This window comes from Apodemus sylvaticus, chromosome 1, assembly GCF_947179515.1.
Source record: "Apodemus sylvaticus chromosome 1, mApoSyl1.1, whole genome shotgun sequence".
In the NCBI taxonomy this organism is placed as follows: domain Eukaryota; kingdom Metazoa; phylum Chordata; class Mammalia; order Rodentia; family Muridae; genus Apodemus; species Apodemus sylvaticus.
Window position 1 is genome coordinate 92,719,475 of NC_067472.1, and position 23,460 is coordinate 92,742,934.

General features: G+C 43.5%; 2 protein-coding genes across 10 annotated transcripts in view; one reads left to right on the plus strand and one right to left on the minus strand.

The window, feature by feature from the left end:
* Positions 1-6,240, plus strand: part of Btbd10 (BTB domain containing 10) — a 59,223-nt gene extending 52,983 nt beyond the window's left edge. For all 4 annotated transcript variants that reach the window (XM_052201024.1, XM_052201023.1, XM_052201016.1 and 1 more), the window contains one exon: positions 5,143-6,240. In XM_052201024.1, the coding sequence (XP_052056984.1) occupies positions 5,143-5,453 (311 nt within the window). In that variant the 3' untranslated portion in view covers positions 5,454-6,240. The remainder of the gene's footprint in view (positions 1-5,142) is intronic.
* A 1,143-nt stretch (positions 6,241-7,383) lies between these two features.
* The window catches only part of Bmal1 (basic helix-loop-helix ARNT like 1), a 105,232-nt gene continuing 89,155 nt past the window's right edge, over positions 7,384-23,460 (minus strand). For 3 of the 6 annotated variants that reach the window (XM_052201042.1, XM_052201040.1, XM_052201032.1), the window contains 8 exons: positions 21,391-21,637; positions 19,644-19,750; positions 17,850-18,000; positions 16,952-17,040; positions 15,331-15,454; positions 12,777-12,870; positions 8,613-8,715; positions 7,384-8,023 (listed from right to left, as the gene is read on the minus strand). In XM_052201042.1, the coding sequence (XP_052057002.1) occupies positions 7,863-8,023; positions 8,613-8,715; positions 12,777-12,870; positions 15,331-15,454; positions 16,952-17,040; positions 17,850-18,000; positions 19,644-19,750; positions 21,391-21,637 (1,076 nt within the window). In that variant the 3' untranslated portion in view covers positions 7,384-7,862. The remainder of the gene's footprint in view (positions 8,024-8,612; positions 8,716-12,776; positions 12,871-15,330; positions 15,455-16,951; positions 17,041-17,849; positions 18,001-19,643; positions 19,751-21,390; positions 21,638-23,460) is intronic. The other 3 variants (XM_052201045.1, XM_052201050.1, XM_052201049.1) reach the window with 3 other exon arrangements.

Genomic DNA, 23,460 nt, shown 5'->3' on the forward strand with positions numbered 1-23,460 from the left:
ACATATCAATTCAGTCATTTACTCCTGGTTCCTTCTGACCTTCCCATGAATCAGCAAAATCTGTCTGTAGCCCCTTGATTCTTAGAAGACAGCAAGTACATTTTTATTTAACTTGGCAAATGAATTCAGAGATCTGTTTGCCTTTGTAAGCACAAACAATAAGCTGGGTGGGATCCCATCCTGAGATCACCATGTTTATGCCTTGACCTAATTTCCTCTGTCCCAGGCTGACTTTGAACTCAGAATCTACCTGCCTTTGTATCTTTCTGACAAACTGGCTCATAGTATAGCTGCCTCTTGTTTTTCTAGGTCCACAAAAGCCCTTATATAATTAATATTGCATCCTTATATATTGCATAGTTGAGAAATTATATATTTTTTGAACTCATGTTTTCAAAGTTCTTTCCCAATGCTAGGGTAGTGAGGTGGGAGTAGGTGGATGGGGGAACATCCTCATATAAGCAGGGGGGATGGAGAAGGGGATGGGGGCTTTCAGAGGGGAAACTGGGAAGGGGGTAACATTTGAAATGTAAATAAATAAGGTGTTAATTGCTACACTGAAGGTCATATTTACCATTTGCTAAGGACATAGACACACCCTCTCCTCCCAGACTCTTGCTGTCTCTGATTATCAAGGAGTCATTAACCTTGGTATAGAGAACATTCCCCAAAGGAGGAACATTAAGTTAATATATATAAATATAGATAAATATATATCTCAAACAAGCCCCATGCTTAGCAACCATCCACACTTGTGGAGGCCTGCACCCTGCTGGCTCTGTTCCAGGGGTGGGAACATATCAGGCTGTCCCTTGCACGTGTCAGTGCAGGACTCCGCAGGGCATTGTAGCATACACCTGAGAAGGAGAAAGAGGAGGATCAGGAGTGCAAGGCTTCCTTGCCATTAGCAAGTTTGAGGCCAGCTTGGGTTACAAGAGACCCTGTCTACACGTCCCCAAAACAAAGAGAAAAAGTAAGCAAAAGCCTTAATCATAAGAGTTTTAACTTTTTGTCACCCCCATCTCCTATGCCTGCTCCAGCCTTCTCAGTTTCTGATTTTACAGTGTTGAATGGACTCACTTCTTTGGGAGCCTGGATATAAGGCTAGACAAGTATTTTTTTTTTTTTTTATGTTCATAGCTCATTATCCCATATTCACATTCATATAGACATTACTAGAGTCATGTCCGTATGTTGGATATTATGCAATGGTAAGCAGGTTTTGGGGATTGGTAAATGATGAGGTTAAATAAGAAAGATCTGTGCTGGGCACAATGGCATGCCTGATCCCATCATTTATGGAACTGAGGCTAGTCAAAAAAATGATCCAACAATAGCAACAACCAAAAAACCCTCAAAACTGACTGGTATAAAGATGGGAAAATACAAGTAATTTCTGTCTTAATATCCATACCACAGTTCCATTAAAATATGCATCTTGAAGGTTGTTTCCTATATTCTTAATGGTATATTCGTCAACCTCAGATGATTGAGTTGTAAAGGCAGTGTAGGAGCAGAACAACATAAATCTGCTATTCGTCTCTCAGACATATCATCTAGGGCCTTCCTTCCTTCCATCCATCATTATTAGGTGCTCTGCCTGAATTTGATGGAAAACTCTATTCTGTCATTGTATTTAACTGAGATTTTTAACAAAGCACAAAGTTTAAAAGGAAAATTGTGATGTAATACTGTCAAAGTAGTTGCCATACAATAGTAGAAGTTTAAGACTGAGAAACTAATTACGTGAGCTTGTGAATTAATCTACCCTTTGGATTCTGAACAGGAATGGCCGGACAGTAAGAATTGCATTTGTCACAGAAAACAGAATTTTGTCTTCCTAAGCTTGCAAAAAATATCCTTACCTTCTTTTTTGTTTAATAAAGAATATTATTTAGGGTTGATAATGTAGCTTAGTGGAAGGGCACTTTCCTAATATGTACACCATACGGCTTTAATCCTTAATACTCAATCCTTATCACCATCATGGTGATGTAGTAGTGGTGATGTTGTAGTAGTAGTAGTAGTAGTAGTTATTGTTGTTGTTAAAATTCTCTTCCATGGGATCAAATCTTATCTTTTTTTGTTACCATGGTTTTCTAATACAGACCCTCTATTCTATACCTCAGATTTTGCCAAACATGTCTCTGCTTCTCTCTGCTTTTTGCTTATCCATTAAGAGCAAGTACCAGAAAAGTCACTGGAATGTCCTTGTGTACATAGCTTCTAGAGTTTGAGGGACTGGGTTGTTGTTTGTTTTGACTTCATATCAGATGTCATTACCCTCAGAGCATAGACACCTTTGAGTTCTTTGATACAGTAGCTGTTAAACATTACTTGTTGAGTGAAGAGACTTTTAAAGGGAAAAATAGTCCTGGAAAAGCTCAGTGCAGCAGTGTCAAGGAATACTAGGACAGGGAAGTGGGAAGGGGTGGATTAGGGATCAGGGGGAGGGAAGAGGACTTATGGGACTTTCAGGGAGGGGAGATCCAGGAAAGGGAAAAATCACTTGAAATGTAATATAGAATATATTAAATAAAAAAATAAAAATAAAAAAATAAAAAAAAAAGGGAAAAATATTCTCAGACAGGTATGTGGGGACTGGAGAGATGGTTCAGCAGTTAAGAGCACTAGGTACAAGTTCCATTCCCAGCACCTATATCAGACAATCTTAACTGTGTAACTCCAGTTCCAGGGGATCTGACACCTCTGGCGCGCGCGCATGCGCACACGCACACACACACACTCACACTCACACACTTTTAGATAGCAGAAAGAAAAAGCTATCTGGGAAAAGGCTTTCATGTTATGCTCTGGTAGTTCATTCAGTGTATGCTCTATGGTCAGTGCCTGCAGCATATTACGCTCTGGAGATTAAGGTGCAGATCCTGGCTTTGGCATGTGAACTCTGCTTAGGTAGGATCAGACATACACAAAGGTAATTACCGTTTCCTGTTGCTGGTACTGTACTAACATGAGTGCTTTAGAGGATAAGCAGCAGATGATTAACTCTGTGTGGACTCTTAATGTTTTGCCAAGGGTGGAAAAAATAATGAAATCACAGAAGTTCCAGAGGGATTCCAACTCTAGAACAATTGTACAAAAACACAAAAGCATATTCAGAAAGAAGTGAAGTTTGTTGTAGCCAATCTATTTGAGAGCTTTATGGTTTTTTTCCATTGGATATTTTATGTATTTACATTTCAAATGTTATCCCCTTTCCCAGTTTCCCCTCTACAAACCCCCTATCCCATCCCACTCCCCCTGCTTCTATGAGGGTTTTCCCCAACCACTTCCACCTTACTGCCCTAAGCCTTCACAGGACCAAGGGCCTCCCCTCCCACTGATGCCAGCTGAAGCCATGGGTTCCTCCATGTGTACTCCTTGGCTGGTGGTTTAGTCGCTGGGAGTGCTGGGGGGGTGGTTTATATCATTGTTCTTCCTATTGGGTTACAACCCTCTTCATCTCCTTCAGTCCTTCCCCTAACTCCTCCATTGTGGTCCCTGTGCTCAGTCTGATGGTTGGCTGCAAGCATCCGCATCTCTATCGATCGGGCTCCTGTCAGCAAGCACTTCTTGGCATCAGCAATAGTGTCTGAGTTTGGTATCTACATATGGAACGGATCCCCGGGTGGGGCAGTCTCTGAATAGCTTTTCCTTCAGTCTCTGCTCCACTCTTTGCCACCACTACCAACCCCCGATCCCCTGTATTTCCTTTGGACAGGAGCAATTCTGGGTTAAAAGTTTGGAAATGAGTGGGTAGCCTCATCCCTCGACAGTGGCTGTGCCTAACCTCTGGACATGGTCTCTACAGGTTCTCTCTCCCTTTTGTTGGGTATTTCAGCTAATGTCATCCCCATTGGGTCCTGGGAGCCTCTTGCTTTTTTGGCATCTAGGACTTTCTAGTATGAGAGGAAATATATAGCATATAGTTGAGACTGAGTCTGTTGGAACCAGGTTTTAAAACAGCTTGATACAACTAAAGCAGACATATCATTCTCCTTGAAGCATAAAAAAATTAGCAGTTTTAAAGCAAGCATGCATTATGATTCCATTTGTGTAGAAGTGATTCTGTGTGGAAGATGGGAATACAGTCACATAGGAAGCTAAAGGTCTAGGAAGGATCGAGAACAAGGGGATCCAAAGAACCCTTCTGACCTTCGGGGCTGCACCTTCCAATGTTTGGGGACTGGAAGTGTAAGATAAAGAAGCCTTCTCTTCTACTTCAGAAGGCCTATGGCCTTGTTTACCAAAACCCCTCCAGGGTTCCTTACTTATAAACTACATATACCTTTACACAGCACTAACTCATAATCTATTTATTGTCTGAGGCCTTTTTGGTTCTCTTTCTGATAACCTTTTTATGATACAGACCAAATCTGACTTGTAGCTTTTTTTTTCTTTTAAGATAGCTTTATTAGAGTCTTTCTTTGTTCTCTGCGGCTGATTTCACTTCACAGTGGTAAAGTTAGGTAGGCTCAGTAGAAACTATCATTTATAAGATTGAAATAGTACTGTAGCCTGTTATAGAAAAGTTTACTTATCTCTAGTTCTTGCTGATAGAAAGGAGGGGAAAGACTTGTATATAGTTTTTTTCTAGGACTTTATGTGTTTGGAGAAATCTCTTTACTAATAAATAATTGAAAGTTTTCTGAAATGTTGGGTTTTTACTAGTTGTTAATTTTTAGTGAGTATGATTCAAAAAAGTTATAATTAAGTAAAGCTCTTTGTAGATACAAATTTAATTCACTGTTGAGATAGTCATAATAAAATGGTGTAAGAGATTAAAATATTGCCTTTGCTGGACTAGCTGCAGAATTTAAGAACCTGCTGGAGAGCTGATTACTCTTTGTTATTTAACAAAACTTCTAAAGCAATATAAAGATGAGCCTGAAGCTTAAGGAAGCTAGAAGGCTAATGGTGCCAGAAATGGCAGGCCTTTAGGCTCAGTCATCCCATGAGGAGGCTACTAACACACAGATAAAGCCCCAGATCCACTGCAGACCGCACACCAGCCCCGCATGGCCACACTTTAAAAATGTGTTGTCGGGGTTGAGTACGGAGTAACTGAAAAGCTCTCAACAGCTAACTTGAATGAGAAGGTGTGTGTGTCCCCCTTTAAAATTCCTTTCTTTCCTCCAGGCTATCCTACCTACAAAGAAAAAGTAAAGAAAAGGCCAGGGGGCCGTCCAGAAGTCATTTACAATTATGTCCAAAGACCCTTCATTCGAATGTCCTGGGAGAAGGAGGAAGGAAAGAGTCGGCATGTAGACTTTCAATGTGTAAAGAGTAAATCTATTACCAACCTGGCAGCAGCTGCTGCAGACATTCCCCAGGACCAGCTAGTAGTCATGCACCCTACTCCTCAGGTGGATGAGCTGGATATCCTTCCCAGCCACCCCGCCTCGGGCAACAATGACCTTGATCCTGATGCACAGAATCCAATGCTGTGATGCTGATGTTCCTGAAACCATAGCATGCTACTCTTCACAGTGACGTCGTACTCCTCATTCTGCACTGCGAGGCCACTTTTCTTCATTGTGAGATGCACATGTTTAGGATACTGCAGTGTAGGCTTTTTTAAAGACCAAAGGTAGCTGAATGGTTTTTTAATGAGTACAACTTTAGCATCCTGGTTCCAGTTCTATAAATGTATTTGTTTACCAGTAGGTTTGTGAAATTGGTTCTTTGTATGGGGACAGTCCTTTTTCACATATCTAGGTCTTCTCAGAAGTGATGGGAATTTGGCAGCTGGGGTACTTTCGGTGTAGATTGATATTTATCATGCCCCAGGTAAGATGCAGAATATTACAGAGTGCACTTTATAGATGGTGGTTAAATGGAGCTGTTGAAGCCATTTTAGAGCTGTGATGCACAGTATAACATAAGTGCTTCTATCAGAGTATTCCTCAGTACAGTATGTATAGTTGGCCCACAACAAGCAAAAACATATTTATCTTGGATTTATTTAAACAATTAGGATGAAATTTGATGCTTATAGTGTTGGTTCACTCATCTCCAGAGCCCTGCAGCCCCTTTAGAGTGAGTCACATGCAGGGAGGGTGAACGTCAAGAGGTGGTTTACTGTCCAGTCTGCCTTATCCTTAATCTGTTCATATATTTATTTACTAATGCTTTTTCTTAAGAGTTATGGGATAGGAAAACGAACTGTTTGCTCTTCATTTACTAAATGATTGTAAACTCAAGTTTTTCATCAAAATAAAATTTCATTGTTTTAACGTTTCTGACCAACTTTATGAACACTTGGCTAGATTCTGTGTCATCTATGTTATGTTTAACTAGAAATCAAATGATAGTTTTAAAAGTGCTTTCGTATATGTGTAAAGGGCACTTAGATTTCTTATAAATTCAGGAAAAACTATAAATCCAAAGCAGTTGATCAAGATTTCCAGGATATGAAAATGGAATGGCACCTGTATTTAGGAACCCTAACTTTCAGGACTAGTTTCTAATTAATCAATCTGTGCTGCTCTATTCTGCTCTATTCTACTGTTTAAATATTTGATGGTTTACAGCAAAGTATCATTAATATTTTTAGGGCTTTGTGTCTAAGATCATTTTTTGTAGCCATACAACTAGTCCAGGACTGTCCTCTGAGCCACAGAATCACCATCTTGGAGTGGTCACTGTGTCTGCCTGCAGGGACTTCCTAACTAGGCTTTTTGACTTTATCTCCCCCGGGGAGGTATGGACCCTCCTCACCTGAGTGTGCAGCTGTTCCACCTCCAGTTCTATACAACTCTGCCTTTAATTGGACATGGCCTCAGGGAAGAAATGAGTATATAAGGGTGGGGAAGGTGGGGAAAGGGGTTAAGGCTGCATTTGGATGTCTACGGGAAGCCCATTTTCTCATCTGGGTGAAGGCTTTCTAATGTGGCCTTTGAGTAGAAGCACCGCAGTAGGGAACCTCTCACTTATATTCTCTATGGAAGACCAGGAAACCCACTGGTTTCCAGAGTGAACTTTCGTTTGGTGGAATCACATCTCAGTTTGTTGATGGGACCATAGAAAGAGTGTAGATGTCGCTTATGTCTAACCCTGGGAAGGGACTTGAGCAGCACCATATAACTACAGATCTAGAGAAACTGCTTGTAATCTTGACATCAAAGCACTGAAAATTGGAGTTCATATCTTTGTTTTCATATAAGTTGAGGTAGCTACAGTTTAGAAGTGAACTATTTTTATAATATGTCTAAGCTGGTAGCATGGAAGAAGTTATTATAAGAGCAAAAGGACATAAATCAGCAGGAATGTGTTTAGACCACCATTGAAATGGATGAACCAGCTTGTAGCATATGAAGATTTTCTCCCTAATTATCAAATGGGAACAGTACTTATAGAACAAGGGAAACATTTATTAAAAATATTTAACTGTCTAATACATTATACTTTAACCCATATTTATAGTAAAGGATTCTTACAAGGAAGAATAAACAGCTTTATGATACAATTAGTATAAGAAATATCCACATGGGGACTTCTTTGTCGTGTAAAAACACCATACATCTGAAATGACCATTTTGCATATAAAAGCTACCAATGATGCTTCTGTGCACGATGATTAAAAAATTCAACACAAACAAAATCCAAAATATACAATTAATGCAAGCTATCCACAGCTAGCCCAAACTCAATGATGAGGAAACACTGGAGCAGGCTTAGTTCCACTTTGTCTGAAGTTACACATGGTAGATTGACTTGTATCAATGGCTCTGAGATGGCTTTTATAGAGTCAGTACATAAAAGCTGTTCTCTCCCTATCCAGTAAGCTTCACAGACTGTAAAACTTCACCAGTAATGCACTTTGATACTGCAGCTGTTGCCAAAGCAAAATGTAGAGTCTACAGCGGCCATGGCAAGTCACTAAAGTCAACGGGACCACCCAACCCCGCATCTGCTTCCAAGAGACTCATGATGACAGCCATTGCTGCCTCATCGTTACTGGGACTACTTGATCCTTGGTCGTTGTCTATCATATCGATGCCTATGTGGGGGTTCTCACCTGTGGAAGGAAGAAAGGCTTGTCAGTAAAAAATACCAAAGCACACTTACATTTGGAAAGCAACTTCTCAACACACTAATAAGGAAGTTATATTTAACAAGAGTAAGGGTTATTTGAGGTATTCCGTTGCCATAACTCTTTGTTTTTACTGCCTTTCAGAAAAAAAATCTAAAATTTAAGAGCAAAACTCCTTAAAATTCGACAATAATTTGAGTTGAGCCCATTTTAGTATTTTGGTAACGAGTTAGTCAATAGTTGGTTGTAAAAATAATGGCACCTAATATAGGAGAAGGTAGAAAATTAGATTGAGAAGAGGCTGGATGTGCTGAAAGTCATTGGGTGACTCAGTACCTCTGAAGCTGCATGGACTCTCCCTCTGAAAAACTACACATCATGTGGGAGAAAACCTGTCTGGGTTGCTCTAGATGCGCATGGATCGCTGGAGTATTTAAACAGTTCAGACATCCACTTTGTTATCAAGTGCTTCAAAACTAGCTTATTTTATGTACTCAGTTCTTAAACCCTCTTTGTAGTAGATGTTTTGCAAACTTGTCACTCAGGGAGGTAGATGATAATACAATATTCTTACCAAGAATAGAAGAACTATCAGAATAGGGATAGCCTGGGGTCTCCTGAGCCTGCCCTGGTAGTAGGCCAGTGGAAGGAATGTCTGGAGTCCCTCCATTTAGAATCTGCAAATAAAAGAGGAAAATGTAAAGTTTCCCACTCAAATAGAAATTTTCATTACTATCCTATGCAATGTTACTAAGAAGACGAAAGATGGTGGGTGGGGAGATTTAAAATGGGTTCAATTTCCTATTTTTTTCCTCCCTACCAAGCAAGGACCTGTTAGAACAGTCATGATGAGGGGTAATAGCCTCTCCCCTATAAACTGCTTTCTACATAGTATATTTTCTCTACTCAGTACATGAAGATAACAAAAGCTGAGTAAATCAGCGCCCTAGGATCACACCGCCCATGTATTCACTTAAAGCCCAGGCTTAAACATCAGTGAGCCCAGATTGCCCTGTAAGGCAGTGAGTGCACTTGCCAACAGATAACTGCTGAAGTATTTGAGGTCAGTAACAATTTGTGAAGAGAAACAACTAGGACAAGAAAACACTTAAATCTTTGATCATCAGGTATACCAGAGGCACTAAATTAAGTAACCTCTGATTTTCTCTTCCTAAGATGTGATCATTGCTATCATCCCTCTATAGGAGAAATCAAACTGTCTTTAAGATCCCACTCTCACCTTCCACCAGCAACACCCTGACCTGGACTGCCAAGCTTCCCAGCCCTGGGTTAAGCCTCAGAAGCAGCCTTAGAGAGGTATTTAGACTGGACAGGGTAAGGAAACAATGGCTGCTATGTTTCAGAAACACTGATTTCAGACCTGGCCAGCAGATGGCACTGCAACTTGGTTCTTTACAGTTCAGTTGTGCAGTATGGGGTCCCTGTACATCCTAAAAATGACTAGGTAGCCCTCCCTGCCCCCAAAATGTTTTAGGTAGGGTACATTCATATAAATAATATGATTTTTGAAATATAAGCTATGTTTTAGCATGAATAAAAGTATTTTATTGAAAAAGCACACATTACAAAAAAATTTCAGAAGTGTGTTAATGTTTTATAATGTAAATATAATGCCTGGCTTAAGAAAGTTAAGCAAGATTCTCACACCTGTTCCATTCCGTCTGTGTAAATGTAATTTGACATGTATGAAGAAAATTTTAGCCCCCCCAAACAGATATGTGGTTGTATGACGTCTTACCTTTTCACCAATTTTGACATTCTTTGATGATTCCACAGCACATAAGTTTATGTCTCATAAATGTTCACTATAGTGCGGAATCCTGTTGAGTGACTATTATGTTAAAAATCCATGGGTATACCCTGGCATTCAGAAAGGATATTTCTTTGGTGATTTTGAAATCATCTACACGGATCTCTTAGAAGGTATTAGTTTACTTAGAATGGATTGGTCTTGGGTGACTTTGAAACATCCTGTACTGATCACTTAATAGCAGCCTTTCTCAACCCGTGGCACCACCTCTTGGGGGTTGAATGACCATTTCACAGGGGTTGCATACTAAATATTTATAACATGTAACAGCAAAATTACAGTTATAAAGTAGTAACAAAAATAGCTCGATGGTTGGGGGTTCACCACAACATGAGGGTCACAGCATTAGGAAGGTTGAAAACCACTGACTTCGAGGGTATTGCTCAGTGAGTTAGCAGATCTTTTTAAGTTAATGTGAAACTCTTATCATCGTGCCATTGTGTGAATTTGAGGGAGCAATTGAAGTCTACATAGCAGGTACAGACTTTCTGAAAATCCCAGTCTTGACTGAAAGCCCAGATTTGATCACTACCACTTGTTTTCCTTGAAGTGGCAAAAATACGGGAAGGCGCAGCCAGTTCGGCTTGTGATAGAACCACACAGATACGTTTCTGAAGCGACAATAATGGTAAGTATGCAGTAAAGCTCCGTTTTTTTTTTTTTTTTTTCATTTTAATAGTCTTTTCACTTCAATTGTTATATGAGTGATTTGCTTATATATAAATATATGTTAAGTATATCACATGTGCAGTGCCCATGGATGCCAGAAGAAGGTGTCAGATCCCCTGGAACTGGAGTCACAGACTGTTGCGAATAGCTGTGTGTGTTAGAAATCAAACATGGGCTGGGCAGTAGTGTCGCATGCCTTTAATCCCAGCACTTGGGAGGCAGAGGCAGGTGGGCCAGCCTGGTCTACAGAGTGAGTTCCAGGACAACCAAGGCTATACAGAGAAACCCTGTCTCAAAAAAAAAAAAAAAAAAAATCCGAACCTGGGTCTTCTGCAAGAGCAGTTAGTGCTATTAACAAGGGCTCTTAACAGCTGGGCCCTCTCTTCCGGGCCCTCTGATAGTCATTTCTAATGTTTCATCGAAGACACTGTTAAGCTGGCTTACATTTTATTGTGTGTGGTAGGGAAGAATACTGTGATTTCTAAGAGTTTGGTGACATGGGTCCTTAGGGTTATCAGTGCAAACAGATACACAGTGAAAACAATGGGTAACTTTTTAACATTGTTATGAAAATAGCTTTGACGTGGCACATCCTTGAAAGAGTCTTGAGAGTCTCTCAAAAGGTGACATCTGTGGAATCCTGCTTAACCGAACTTGGTTTGATGCCCCCTTGCATGTCTAACTCCCCAGGGATCTGTGGGGGCTCACCTAGTCTCCCCTTTTCAGCTTGATCTGCATGAAACAGTTTCGGGCTAAATGACAGGATTGAAATGGACTGAAGGGCCACCTCTGCCCTGGTTTGCTGAGCTATTTAATGCTGCAGTTATTTTTAACTCAATCATGCTTTTCTCATGAGTCCTGTTGCCAAGGACTTACACAAAAAAGATTCCATTTTTATTCTAGACCCATTTTTAAAAGCCAGTGAAGGAGGAAAGTTTTTTTCATAAACACCTCAAAAACACTTCAGGCTTTATGATAAGGGATGTGGTAGTTGCTGTTCATCTGAAGGCCTGGATTATTAAAATTCAGGAGAGCTTGGATTTTCCATGTGTGTATATATATGAAAGTTGTCCTGGAGATAAGTGTGGACCATACCAAGAAGCCAGCTGCCTGAAAGGTGAATTAAGTCAGGGGGATAGGGACAGTGGAGCCCAAAGCACAGCGGCAGGCAGTCGGTTTGCAGGCCACATTACTCTACGGAAAGGGCCAGGCACTTCCACATTCACTGCCATGTGGTAGGACTTTGGGGACAGAGACCACTGTTCTCCTGCCAGTATCAGCCAGGAGCTTAGAAGGTTTGAACAATTGCATAGCTAGCAGCTTGGCCTCAAACTCACTATGGCTGCGCTCTTACCCACTAATTGGCTGGCTTTTCAATTCCCTGGAGGAATGAAAACCCTTTTCAAATGGAAACCGGCCGAAGACTCACATCAAGCAGAATCGGTGGCCCTTCCTCCTCTCATTGCACCCCCTCACCCATCAGACTGCACCAGACCTGGTCAGCCTGAGCCTGCAAGGAGCCCGCTTTTGAAAAGTTCTGCTTTGCTTTGTTTCTTGAGAATCACACCTGAGTTCATTCCTGTAGTCTCTGTGTCTAGGGGATAGGGGAAGAAGATTTCATGGACAAAGTTCCTTATGCCGTCCTGATCTGGGTGATATTAATAGATATTAACTTAAAATCAGTATAATTTACATAGGTTTGCAAATTCTCTAGAAAAGAGGAAAATAGGTGTTTTCCAGACCTCTATAAATGCCTATAGTGTCATCTTCAACAGTTCTTCATGAGGGCTGGTGACTGATGAAGGACTTGAGGCTGTTACTATCAATAGAGACACATTGGTCACAGATCTCCAAATGTTCAGCTATAAAGCCTGGCTTGACTTCCGATGTGTGGCTAATACTTTTGCTTTTAACTAACTAGTATCCATTCACTTGAAATTCCTGGCAGTAAGGTCTTAACCCTTCCCTCACAGGAAGTCTTGAATTGTGCCCTTAGAAAGTGACAGTCCCTCTTTCCTCAGAATGTTCTTCCTGCTCTCCCAAATGCACATGGAATATACCACCCCCCCCCCCAGGCAAGTCAGCAAGCCTCCCTAAGTCCCAGCTGCATGTACGTGTGCTCACTTCAAGGAGGAAAGAATGTCTTGACTTATATCAGAAGGCACAGCAGTTCTGTAGTCCAGTCTCAAGTTTCAGGATGTGAGCAAAGGCTCTCGTGGTCTAAGCCATCATGCTTACCTTCTTCCCTCCTGGAGACGAGGCATCAGGGGGAGGCGTACTTGTGATGTTCAGTGGGCTGGAGCCACAGCTGGAAGGCGATGACCCTCTTATCCTGTTAGAGCAGAGCAGGTTACACTAGTTACAAGGCCTTTACGGGTGGTGGGGTTGGGGAGATGCTAAGGATCTAGGTAGGGACAATAATGTTCTATAAGAGCCAAGTGGCTGGGTTCTGTAGGGCATATGATCTCAATCACAGCAATCTGCATGTAATACATAATTGCAGCTGTGCTCCAATAAAGCCTTATTCCAAAGCTGGACTGTTCTGCATGTATCTGTTCTAGAATGTAGACTTCCAAAATCAGTAACTGCAAAAGCCTATGGCTTAGAGTTGAGATTCAGGTTGATTAATTTTAACTGGCCAGTTGTATTTCTTCATAGAATACAGGTGAGCTGGGGACCTCAGAAGTTTAGCCACCATCTTTGCTATCATAAATTGGATGTAGAGCAAGAGATATGTCCTCTTCCCAGCAAACATTTACTAATGAGTGTCCCTGGAAAATGGATGGTAGCATTGTAGCTCAGGCACACCTAAGAAGGAAACAATAGTAAGAAACAGTAGCAGCCTTCTTGGGATAATGAGTGATTAAAGATTGATCTGGGACTTTTTCAGACTATCCCACTCCAGTAGGTTGGGAGACTCAGAACTGTTAATTCTTCCCACACCAGTGAGGCTGGCAACCCTAGGGAGAGAAGCTGTGGCTTGGGAGCAAGAGTTGATGTGCTAGCTGTGCTTTCAGAAGTCCTTGCTCCCATCCAAGCTGGAGCCAGAGTGGGGGAGTATGGATGCAGCCCTGTTAACACCAGGCTTCAGTTCCTCCATGATGAACACAGGCTGTTTCAGGCCACTAAAGTCTCTATGTCTAAGAATTGGCTCCTGGCCTGCACTGACAATTTGTGAGAAAAAAAGTTTTCTGTCTCCTAGACAAGAAACTCCTCAAAGCCAGGTACAGCTCTATTGTAGGCACCACCGACATGCAGATGGCTAGAAACCCAGAAACTACTGAGTTTCACCCAACACTGTCTCCTTAGGATGCAGGCCTGGGAAGCTACCTTTCCCAGGTTCCCAACTGCTTTTTCCCCATTTGTCTTTACCCTCAGCACCTGGTTCTAGATGCTGATTTCTCTATAGGACAGGGTTGAGGTAGGAAGCATGCCCACCTTCACCTATCCCTATTCTAGTGAGCCTCCACAAAGCATAGCATAGCATTTTGGATATCTACTCAGTATCCTACAATGAATGGCATCTTGAAAAATTCTTATAGTCCAAACTGCTTGGGATTATGCATTAGGAGTCTTTAACCCACTCCTTTTAAAGCTCTGTGCTTTCTTCCTACAGGAAGTCTAGCCAGTTAGATTGCCCTGAACACCATTCACATGCTCACAGACTGAGCAGTCCTGGCTTTTTAGTACCTACCTTTATTGTAAACCTTCACTGAGACCAAGGCCAAAACCCTTGCTTGCTTGCCTCAATATGTGAATTCCTAATGTCACAAACAAAATATACTTCTAAAGGATTTTAAGATCATTCAGATAAAGAGCTCTAATCCCATGTTCCAATGGTTTTGCATAGAGCCCAATGGCTGGTCTGAAACTGATCATACTGTCTCCCCATCTCCTCCCAGAGCTAGACTCAAGCACCTAAACCCACTCTGGATTGGAGCAGACCTTACTTGAATGGGACAGAAAGCCCCTCTGGCTGACCAGAGAATAAACTTTGTCACTGACTGCAGGGAACGTTGGTCTTTCTGGGTCCCCCACCTCTTTCCTTACAATTATGTTCCATTAAAATAATAAGTATCTGGTTACCACCTTCTTGATTCTCCAAATTCAGGCAGACTTATAAGTAACTGCTTCCTTCACAATGACTATGATTAAGGACAGTTTCTGAGGGTTTATTATATGTTATGTTTTTCCTTCACAATCCCAACATAGCCCCTAGGAGAGGCATACTACCTCCCTTCAATGGCTTAAATCAGCATACGAAAGATTAGATGTCTCTCTTAAACACAGGCAAATGCAGGCCCTGGACTAGACCAGTCAGCCAGCACCAAGCTCAGCTTTCACATGCAAAGGACCTCTCCTCCCAAGAAAGCTGCCTCCACTGACTGCTGAGCTGCTTGGCCTCTAGTACTAACTCTAGGTCACCTGGGGTATTTTTGTTAAGGCTCAAATCACTGGCTGCTCACAGATTTACTGAAATCCTGTAATGTTCCTGGACATCCATTCTCACTAGGAAGCTCCTTGGGATACATTCAAAGTCTCAGGAAATGGGCTTCCCCGGGAGTGTTCTTAAGGGCTGCCATGTTTATCTAAGCCGTGGTTTATATTTTGGACTGGGCCAGAGGAACAGAACAGTCCTGTGTGGTATAAGCAGCATCCCTGGCCGATCAGCAGCAACCTACTACCCAACTGTGATGACCCAAAGTGCCTCTACACACTGAAGCGCCTGGGAGGGTGAGTGTGGAATGCTGAGCCCCAACTGGTTGGAAAGGCAGCCCAAGGGACTACTTGCCTGTGGATTTCCATGATTTCCTCGGCAATCATTCGACCTATTTTTCCTGCTCCAGCTCTGGTTCCCCCTGGAATGCCTGGAACAGTGGGATGAGTCCTCTTTGGGCCACCTACAACAAAGGAATCTGAGAGTAGGAAAGGAGAAAAAAGAGCAAGAAATGCTATCGAGTATTAGATGAAAAACTCCTGACCCGCTTGAAGTAGAACATCAAGGTTCTACCTTGTCAGGAAAACAGTTCTAGCAGGGAAAGCCTCGAGGTTCTATTCAGCATCCAAGGGCAAAGTTTTGATATGAGCCAGTTAATTTCCTTCATGTGCCAGGACTAGAGACAAGACATCAAAGCGTGATGAGCTTGGCAGGTAATGTTATGAACATGGGACACACCCGACTCATTCAAGCAGGTGTGGCTGCTTGGAGGAGGCTCCCTGAGCTGGGTCTTCTTGAAAGATGAGTCTGAATTAGCTTGAGAGGTGGTGAAGACAGGAAAGCACCCCAGACACGGGACCAGTGTTCAAGAGGACTGGGGCAGGATGGAGTTTAGAAGTCTACTGCAAGGTGTCTGTAGAAGATGATTAGGGCATGAGCTTGGAACTGACAAAAACATAGCAATCAGATCATGCTGTACTGGTGACATCGGGCAGGATCCACAAGGAGATAAGGACCAAGGGACTTAGCACAGAAAACTGGCTGTAAGGTGGGTTACTAAAAGTCCACCACACAGAGCACAAGCTGCAGTTACATTTCACTTAAATGACAGGGATACAACCTGAAAAGTGTGTCTTTAGTTGAGTTTGTCATGTTGATCAAACCTAGGCATAACAGCCTATAGGGTATAAATTGTAGGCTATATAGGGTGTGGCCTGTTGGTCCTAGGTTACCAACCTAAGTTACTGTGCTAATAGGTGACCACAGAGGTGGCATTTATGGCTCTACACAAGGTTAAGGGTAATGTGTTACTCTAGACATCACAGTGGTTATGGCATCAGTAGGTAAAATATTTGTCATTTATGCGGTCCGATGCTAACCAGAATGTTGTTATGCTGTGTGTCATGTAGAAGGGAGTACAGACCTGAGAGAGTGAGATTAAAGTTGGGGACCAGTGCAGAGGCAATGGCTGAATTTAAGAGACAAAAGGTCAGAATGGTGTATTTGGCTGCACAGAGGAATGGGAGGAGCCAATAATTCTGGCTTTGACAACCAGATGAAGGCAGTGCAGAATATAAGCTTGGAATATTCTTTATTTCCGTGCCTCTGTGGTTCTGTCTGGGAAAGCAGAGAGTGTGCTGGAGTCATGAGTGGAAGGGGCTGGCTGAAGCCATGCAAGCAAAAGTAGTTCAGGAAGGATAGGTTCAGGAGAATCAATGCTGCACCACAGGGAAGGAGTCCTATGGGAGTCAAAGGGGAGAGAGCACAGAGCCCCAAGAAGAGAGAGCCACGTGCATGTGCAATACCCCGGCAGCATGGCAGCCTGCAGCCGTTCTGCCTGGGACTCAGCACACCATGGCAAGGTCTGCTCCATGGAGCATGACAGCAGGATACCCTGAACACTTGACGGGAGAACATCTGCTCACAAGCAGCTTCTTTGTAGGCAAGCCCCGATGCCCAAGCAGGACATAGTTACCTTCTCCAGAGGGCAGCATGCTGTCCATGCTGTGGGGGGATGCTGTTAGCTGCGGGAAGGTTGGGTCCCCGCCTTCCAGGACATTGGCTCTGTGAACATCCCAGCAATAAGGAAACATGAGTCAGGCTTGCTCAGAACCGTGCACCTTTCACCTTGGCCATGGAGTCCGGTGTCCACTCGGGACCTGGACAGGCCAGAAAATGAAGTGTCTGTCTGAGTGTCTCAATAGGTCTCCTCACTGTTGTTCTATAACATGATGGGCTTTGGACTCACTGCTTGCCGGTGCCTCCCTAATTTCTAGGCAGCACACTTTAGTCGACGTGGCTGTAGCAGTACCCTTCCCTGCCCACATCGCTACAACACTTTTTCTCCTACCTGCCAACATCACCAGGCCCCTGCCTGCCTCTAACCACAGGTGGGTGAAGGAGCTTCAAAGAATCTTGTGAAAGAAGGCGCTTCCCTTCCCCTGCACACTTAGCAGGTGGCAGAAGCCTTTGAGAGAGTATTCCTGCCAAGACTTGGGGTACTCATAGCCATGGAGACCCGTCCATCCTCAACCAAGATCGTAAAGAGCCAGTACCTATGTAACTAAGTTTTTCACTGATGGTTGACAATCCCTCCCACCAGCATAAGCTGATACCATATTGGGATTAGGGTTAGGGTTTCAAGAATTGGCTGTTCCCTGGAGTAAGTCTCACCAGTGTGCATCATTTGGGAGGACAGGCAATACCTATCCTTAGTTAACAACGCTTCCTGGCTTCCTCCCATGGGGAAATACTAGTAAGGTGACATTAAAATGTGGATGCTGCCTATTGCCTGTACCCTTTGTTTCAGATAAGGATCCCAAGGCATCCTCCCTCCCCTTTTGAAGCAAGGGTATAGCTCAGAAGATACTCACAAAACAACAGTGTTGGTTGAGACAATGTATTCTACTTCCTTGGTCCACGGGTTCATGAAACTGAACCATCGACTTCGTAGTGTGATAAAGGAACCATCTTTGATCTTAAACTTATAGCAATTAGTTGTGATCTTCTCTCTTGTCTGTAAAACTGAAAATGCAGAGAAAGACACAATTGCTGTCCTTTTCTCAAATCAGTGACTATGTGAAATAGGTCACCGGACCCCCAGATCCTAAAGGTGTTCAGCTCCTAGGCCATCACACTTAGAAAGCCATGGGGGCTTGTGGTCAGTGTGCAGACAGGCAGTGTCCAAGGGTCTAACTCATAGCCTTTGAGTGCATGTAGCAACCTGTCGCTCCATCCCAGAGTCTATAAAATGAAGGCTTTCAGGAACACTCGAGTCAGCTGTGACCTACAACCAGCCATGCTCCTTCCCTATCACAAAGCCCAAGGACAGGGCAGTCCTTGGCCAGTTTAGGAAATCTGACTCAAGAGAAGCCACTGGCCTGTTCACATCTCATCCTCTGAGAAAGAAGCATCATGAGCACTTTTCAAGTCCAAAGTATTAGAGACAAAAGAGGCAGACTATGGTCCCTGCCCTCTGCAGGGGAGTGACTGGGGCTACTTGACCACACTATCCAAGAGCAGGAAAGAACCACAGAATGGCTAAGGGATGGCAGGGACTAGCAGCCAGGCACAGGTGACAGGGTCCCAGAACAAATCTGGGAAGCAAAACCAAGGAACTGGGTCACGGCCAGGAGATTTGAGGTAGGAAGTTTTGGATCTTGTAACTATCAGAAGTGGTTGGGTTTGAGTCTGAATATTGGCACATTAAGCAGGGATATATTATTGGGCCTGATCTTTTTAACAATAAATGAAATAACTACAAATGGTAGAGCCAGGGTGAGAGAGGAAGCAGGAGACTCACAGATACAAGTGCCTGAACCAGAGTCAGACCCAGTAGTCAATGAGGACTCTTCACAAATAAGTGCCTGCGGCAACTGAATAAATTCTGATAAAAACAGTGAAGGGAGGGGCTACGTATGTGTCCATACCATCTGTGATGTCAACTATGTCACCCTGACACAACCTAAAATCACTTGGTAAAAGAGTCTCAATGAGGGGTATATTGAGCTGGCCTACGGGCATGTCTGTAAGGGATTGTCTTAACAACATTAACTTATATGGAAGACATAGCCCACTGTGGGCAGCACCATTCCCTAAGTGCGACCCTGAACAACTGTGTGAGAATTTGAGTAGAGAATTTGAGCTGAGAACAGCAAGCAAACAGTGAGCTTGCATGCATTTTCTTCCTCTTTGTCTAGACTGTGGGTAGGATGTGATCAGTTGTCAGTCCTGCCATTGTGACTTCCCTCTGGGATTGTAATCTGGAATTGTGAGCTGAAATAAACTAAGTTGCTTTCTATCAGGGTATTTTGTCACAGCAATAGAAATAAAACCTGCACACCATGAGTCAAGGAAAATACAGCCAGGAATGGAAAGAAAATCAGAGCAGTCCAGGACATATGAACTCTTTACAGGCTCAGAGTGAATTTTAACCAAGAGATGGCTGTACAAAGCAGTCATGGCCTCTATAGAGAAAACCCTCATCTGTAAGGGACAAATGGTTCTTGGAGCCAAAAACCTTTTCTTCACTCCCATGTTTTGGCCTCAAGAGCCTGGGATGGCGGACTCCTACACAGTTAGGAGCAACTTTTGCTGGAAGAACAATTGGACCAGTGGCGAACAGGGCACACTTTATAACATTAGACTCTTCCTATGGCCCAGCTTACCTTGCCTGTGACATTCTGCAAGATGTCCTATGTCATCTTGATGAAAATACTCATAACATGATGTACCTAGAAGTTCCTGTGGTAGATATGCCAAAATAGCTGTTGCCCTAAGAGAGAACAAGGGCTTTTTAGATAGGAAAAGGCCATTCCTAGGATGAATGATGACTTGTAGATGGGAAGCCCACTTCTCCTCACTACAGTCAACAGATCAAGGTCAAAGGAGGCAAACAAGCCAGGTGCTTTCCACTGGACTAGGTGAGTGACCACCACACACTATTCTAATTTGAACCAGAGTTATAAAACAAAGCAAAGGTGCCTTAAAGGGCTTTGATCAGAAATCAAGTTTCAGGAGGTCTTTAAATGACAACCATATTATTCAGGAAAAAGTAAGATAGAAATCTGAATGCCAGGGCAGGGCCTCTCCTTTTTTCACTGCTTGCTTATATCAGGACAGCTAAAACCCAGAGGCTCCTGAGGCTGAGACCACAAAAGCCTTAAGAAGTGGGTAACCTACTCTGCTGGTGTTGTGTGGCTGTCTCTACCAGCTAGTTTTTATCCTGTGAATAGTCCTAAGGGAGGCTGAAGCAGCAGTGAATTTGGTACATTTGGTTCACAGTCTAGATCTAACTCCAATGAGCTAGCAGGAGGAGATACACAGGCTAGACCTCAAGTCCTCATCTATAAGACAGGTCTGTACAAGAACTGTTCAGCCCAGCAGAGCTTTCTGCAGCAGCAGTCCGTGTGCTGTCACCCACATGTAGTGGTTAGCATGTTGCTGTGAGTGCCCTGACAAATGGAAGCGTTTATTTTAATTAATTACATCCAAATTTAAATACACAAACAAGTCCATCATGACCAGTTTTACCAGGAAGTTCATGTCAAAATAGTTGTTTCCATGCTTACATTCTGCTCAGTGTCATGACCCTGGCACATTTCATAGCTGTAGGCCATATTTCTGTTTCCTTTCATAACTGGATTTCATACCACCCACTTAACTATTAAAGTATACTCAGGAAAATCTGTATGTTTGCCATGTTAATATCCTAATATACCCATGAGTCTGGTTTTTTGCAGAGACCACTCACTACCCTCACTTTACATAGAAATGTGCAGTCAGAGGCCAGGTATTCATAAGAGGGCAGGTGAGGACTGCAGTCATTTGTCTCAATTTTTAGAAAAGATTATTATTATTCATTTCGTTATTTAAGACAAGGTTCTATGTAAGCCAACGTTGCCCTAAGCTCACTATATAGATGAGAAGGACCTCGGATGTCTGATCCTCTGCTCCTACCACCTTAGTATTGGATTTGGGGCATAAACCACCAGATCAGCTACATGGGGTACAGGGAGTAGAGTTCATTCATGCGAGGGAGACATTCTACCATCAAAGCTACAAGCCTGGCAAGGATACTGACCACCCAGTCTTCTCGGCTTCTCAACTTAGGGTTGAAATTCTCTGCTACAGTGGTTCTCCACCTTCCTAATGCTGAGAGCCTTTAACACAGCTCCTCACATTGTGGTGACCCCCAACCATAAAATTATTTTCTTGCTACTTTATAACTGTAATCTTGCTACTGTTACGAATCGTAATGTAAAACTCTGCTATGCAGAATGTCTGCTATGCAACCCCTGTGTAAGAGTAATGTGGTCCCTCCATACCACCACATCACACCACCACCACACCACCACCACCCCTGCCAAGGGGTCAAACCCCACCGGTTGAGAATCGTGAGATGTAGGCTCTTACCTCTGATCTACAAACACAAATTTCCCGTCTATTGCGTGCCGAGAGACGTACTCCATTGACTTCACCCGGATCTGCCCGTTCACCGGCTGTGGGACCATGTGCGAGTGCAGCCGCCCGATCGCCACCAGGCAGCTGAGGTTGCAGCCCTCGTGGTCGGCCTCGTTGTCTTCGTCCAGCCCCATCTTGGTGGGCGGCCAGCTCTTCAGATAGCCTGTGCTGTGGATCGTGCAGAAGCTTTTTCGATCTGCTGGAAAGCAAAAGCCCACGATGAGTGTCAATGCTGGGTTGGTGGTGGGGTTCGGTCTCACCTCCAGGAGGAGTGACTTGGTGAATGGGGTGGGCAGAAGTGGTCGAGTGTCACGGATGCTTAGTAGAGCCATATACCAGAGGCATCACATAAAGCACAGCAAGGGGGAACGGACCACAGAGGAAGAAGACCCCTTGATGGTTTGATATGCTGGGCCCACGGGAGTGGTACTATTAGGAGGTGTGGCCCTGTTTGAGTAGGTGTGGCCTTTTTGGAGTACATGTGTCACTGTGGGTGTGGGCTTAAAAACCCTCATCCTAGCTGCCTGGAAGCCAGTATTCTGCTAGCAGCCTTCAGATGAAGACGCAGAACTCTCAGCTCTTCCTGAACCATGCCTGCCTGGACGGTGCCGTGCTCCCGCCTTGATGATAATGGACTGAACCTCTGAACCTGTAAGCCAGAACCAACTAAATGTTGTCTTAATAAGAGACATGGTTGCATGGTGTCTGTTCACAGCAGTAAAACCCTAACTAAGATAAGTCCCGGGAACCAATGCTGCATGTTAGGTGAGACCATGCGCATTGGCCAGAGGAGGGAGGGCTGGAGTACGTGATGGAGAGCAAAGGTGCAGATGCAGAGACGGCGCCTTGCCTTGTGTGGGGCAACCTTATCCTAGCATTCCTCCATTAAGATGGGAGGCGGAGACAAGCTCACAGGCCAGAATGCAACTCTGTGGCCAGAAACAAGAGAGACCCTGCCTCAAAATAAGGTGGAAGGACAGACCCGACTCCTGAAAACTGTCCTCTAACCTATACATACCATACATCTCCCTCTCTCTCTGTCTCTCTCTGTTTCTCTGTCTCTCTGTCTCTGTCTCTGTCTCTGTCTCTCTCTCTCTCTCTCTCTCTCTCTCACATACACACACACACACACCATGGGTTCTCTCTCTGTTTATCTGTCTCTGACTCTGTCTCTCTGTCTCTGTCTCTGTCTCTCTCTCTCTCTCTCTCTCTCTCTCTCTCACACACACACACACCATGGGTTCTCTCTCTGTATCTGTCTCTCTCTGTCTCTGACTCTGTCTCTGACTCTGTCTCTCTCTCTCTCTCTCTCTCTCTCTCTCACACACACACACACACACACACACACCATGGGTTCTCTCTCTCTGTATCTGTCTCTCTCTGTCTCTGACTCTGTCTCTCTGTCTCTCTCTGTCTCTGACTGTTTCTCTGTCTCTCTCTGTCTCTCTGTCTCTCTGTCTCTCTCTCTCTCTCTCTCTCTCTCTCTCTCTCTCTCTCACACACACACACACACACACAACTAAAACAGAAAGAAGTCCTGAGATGAGAAAGGTTGGGGAGAAAGATTATAAGGGCCTTGAGTTATTTGCTAACAGATGTATTTAGCAGATAGGAAATGGAGGGTCTTCAATGGGATTTAAATGCAGAGACCACAAAATCAAGTGCTTTGGATAGTCTAGCAACAGTTTATAGGGATGAAAGACAGTAGAAACCAGAAGGAGGGGGGCTCAGAGGTACATGGGCCAGACTCAGAAAATAGCAAGGGATGGGGAGAACTGAACAATAGCAGGGTAGAGAAGCAGACAATACCTGCAGAACTGCTGGGATTTGGGATGAGTGTCTGACAAGAAGATAAAGATGGCTCCCCTATTTCAGGAGGATCAGAAAGGAGAGAATCTTTTTTTTTTTAAACTTGAGACACACCCACACGGTGGACTTCAACACTGAGCAGCCCATCATGGGACATTTTTACCAGCAGAAAACCAAATCCAAGCTGCCTGGTAACCAAGGGAGGCTGGCTTT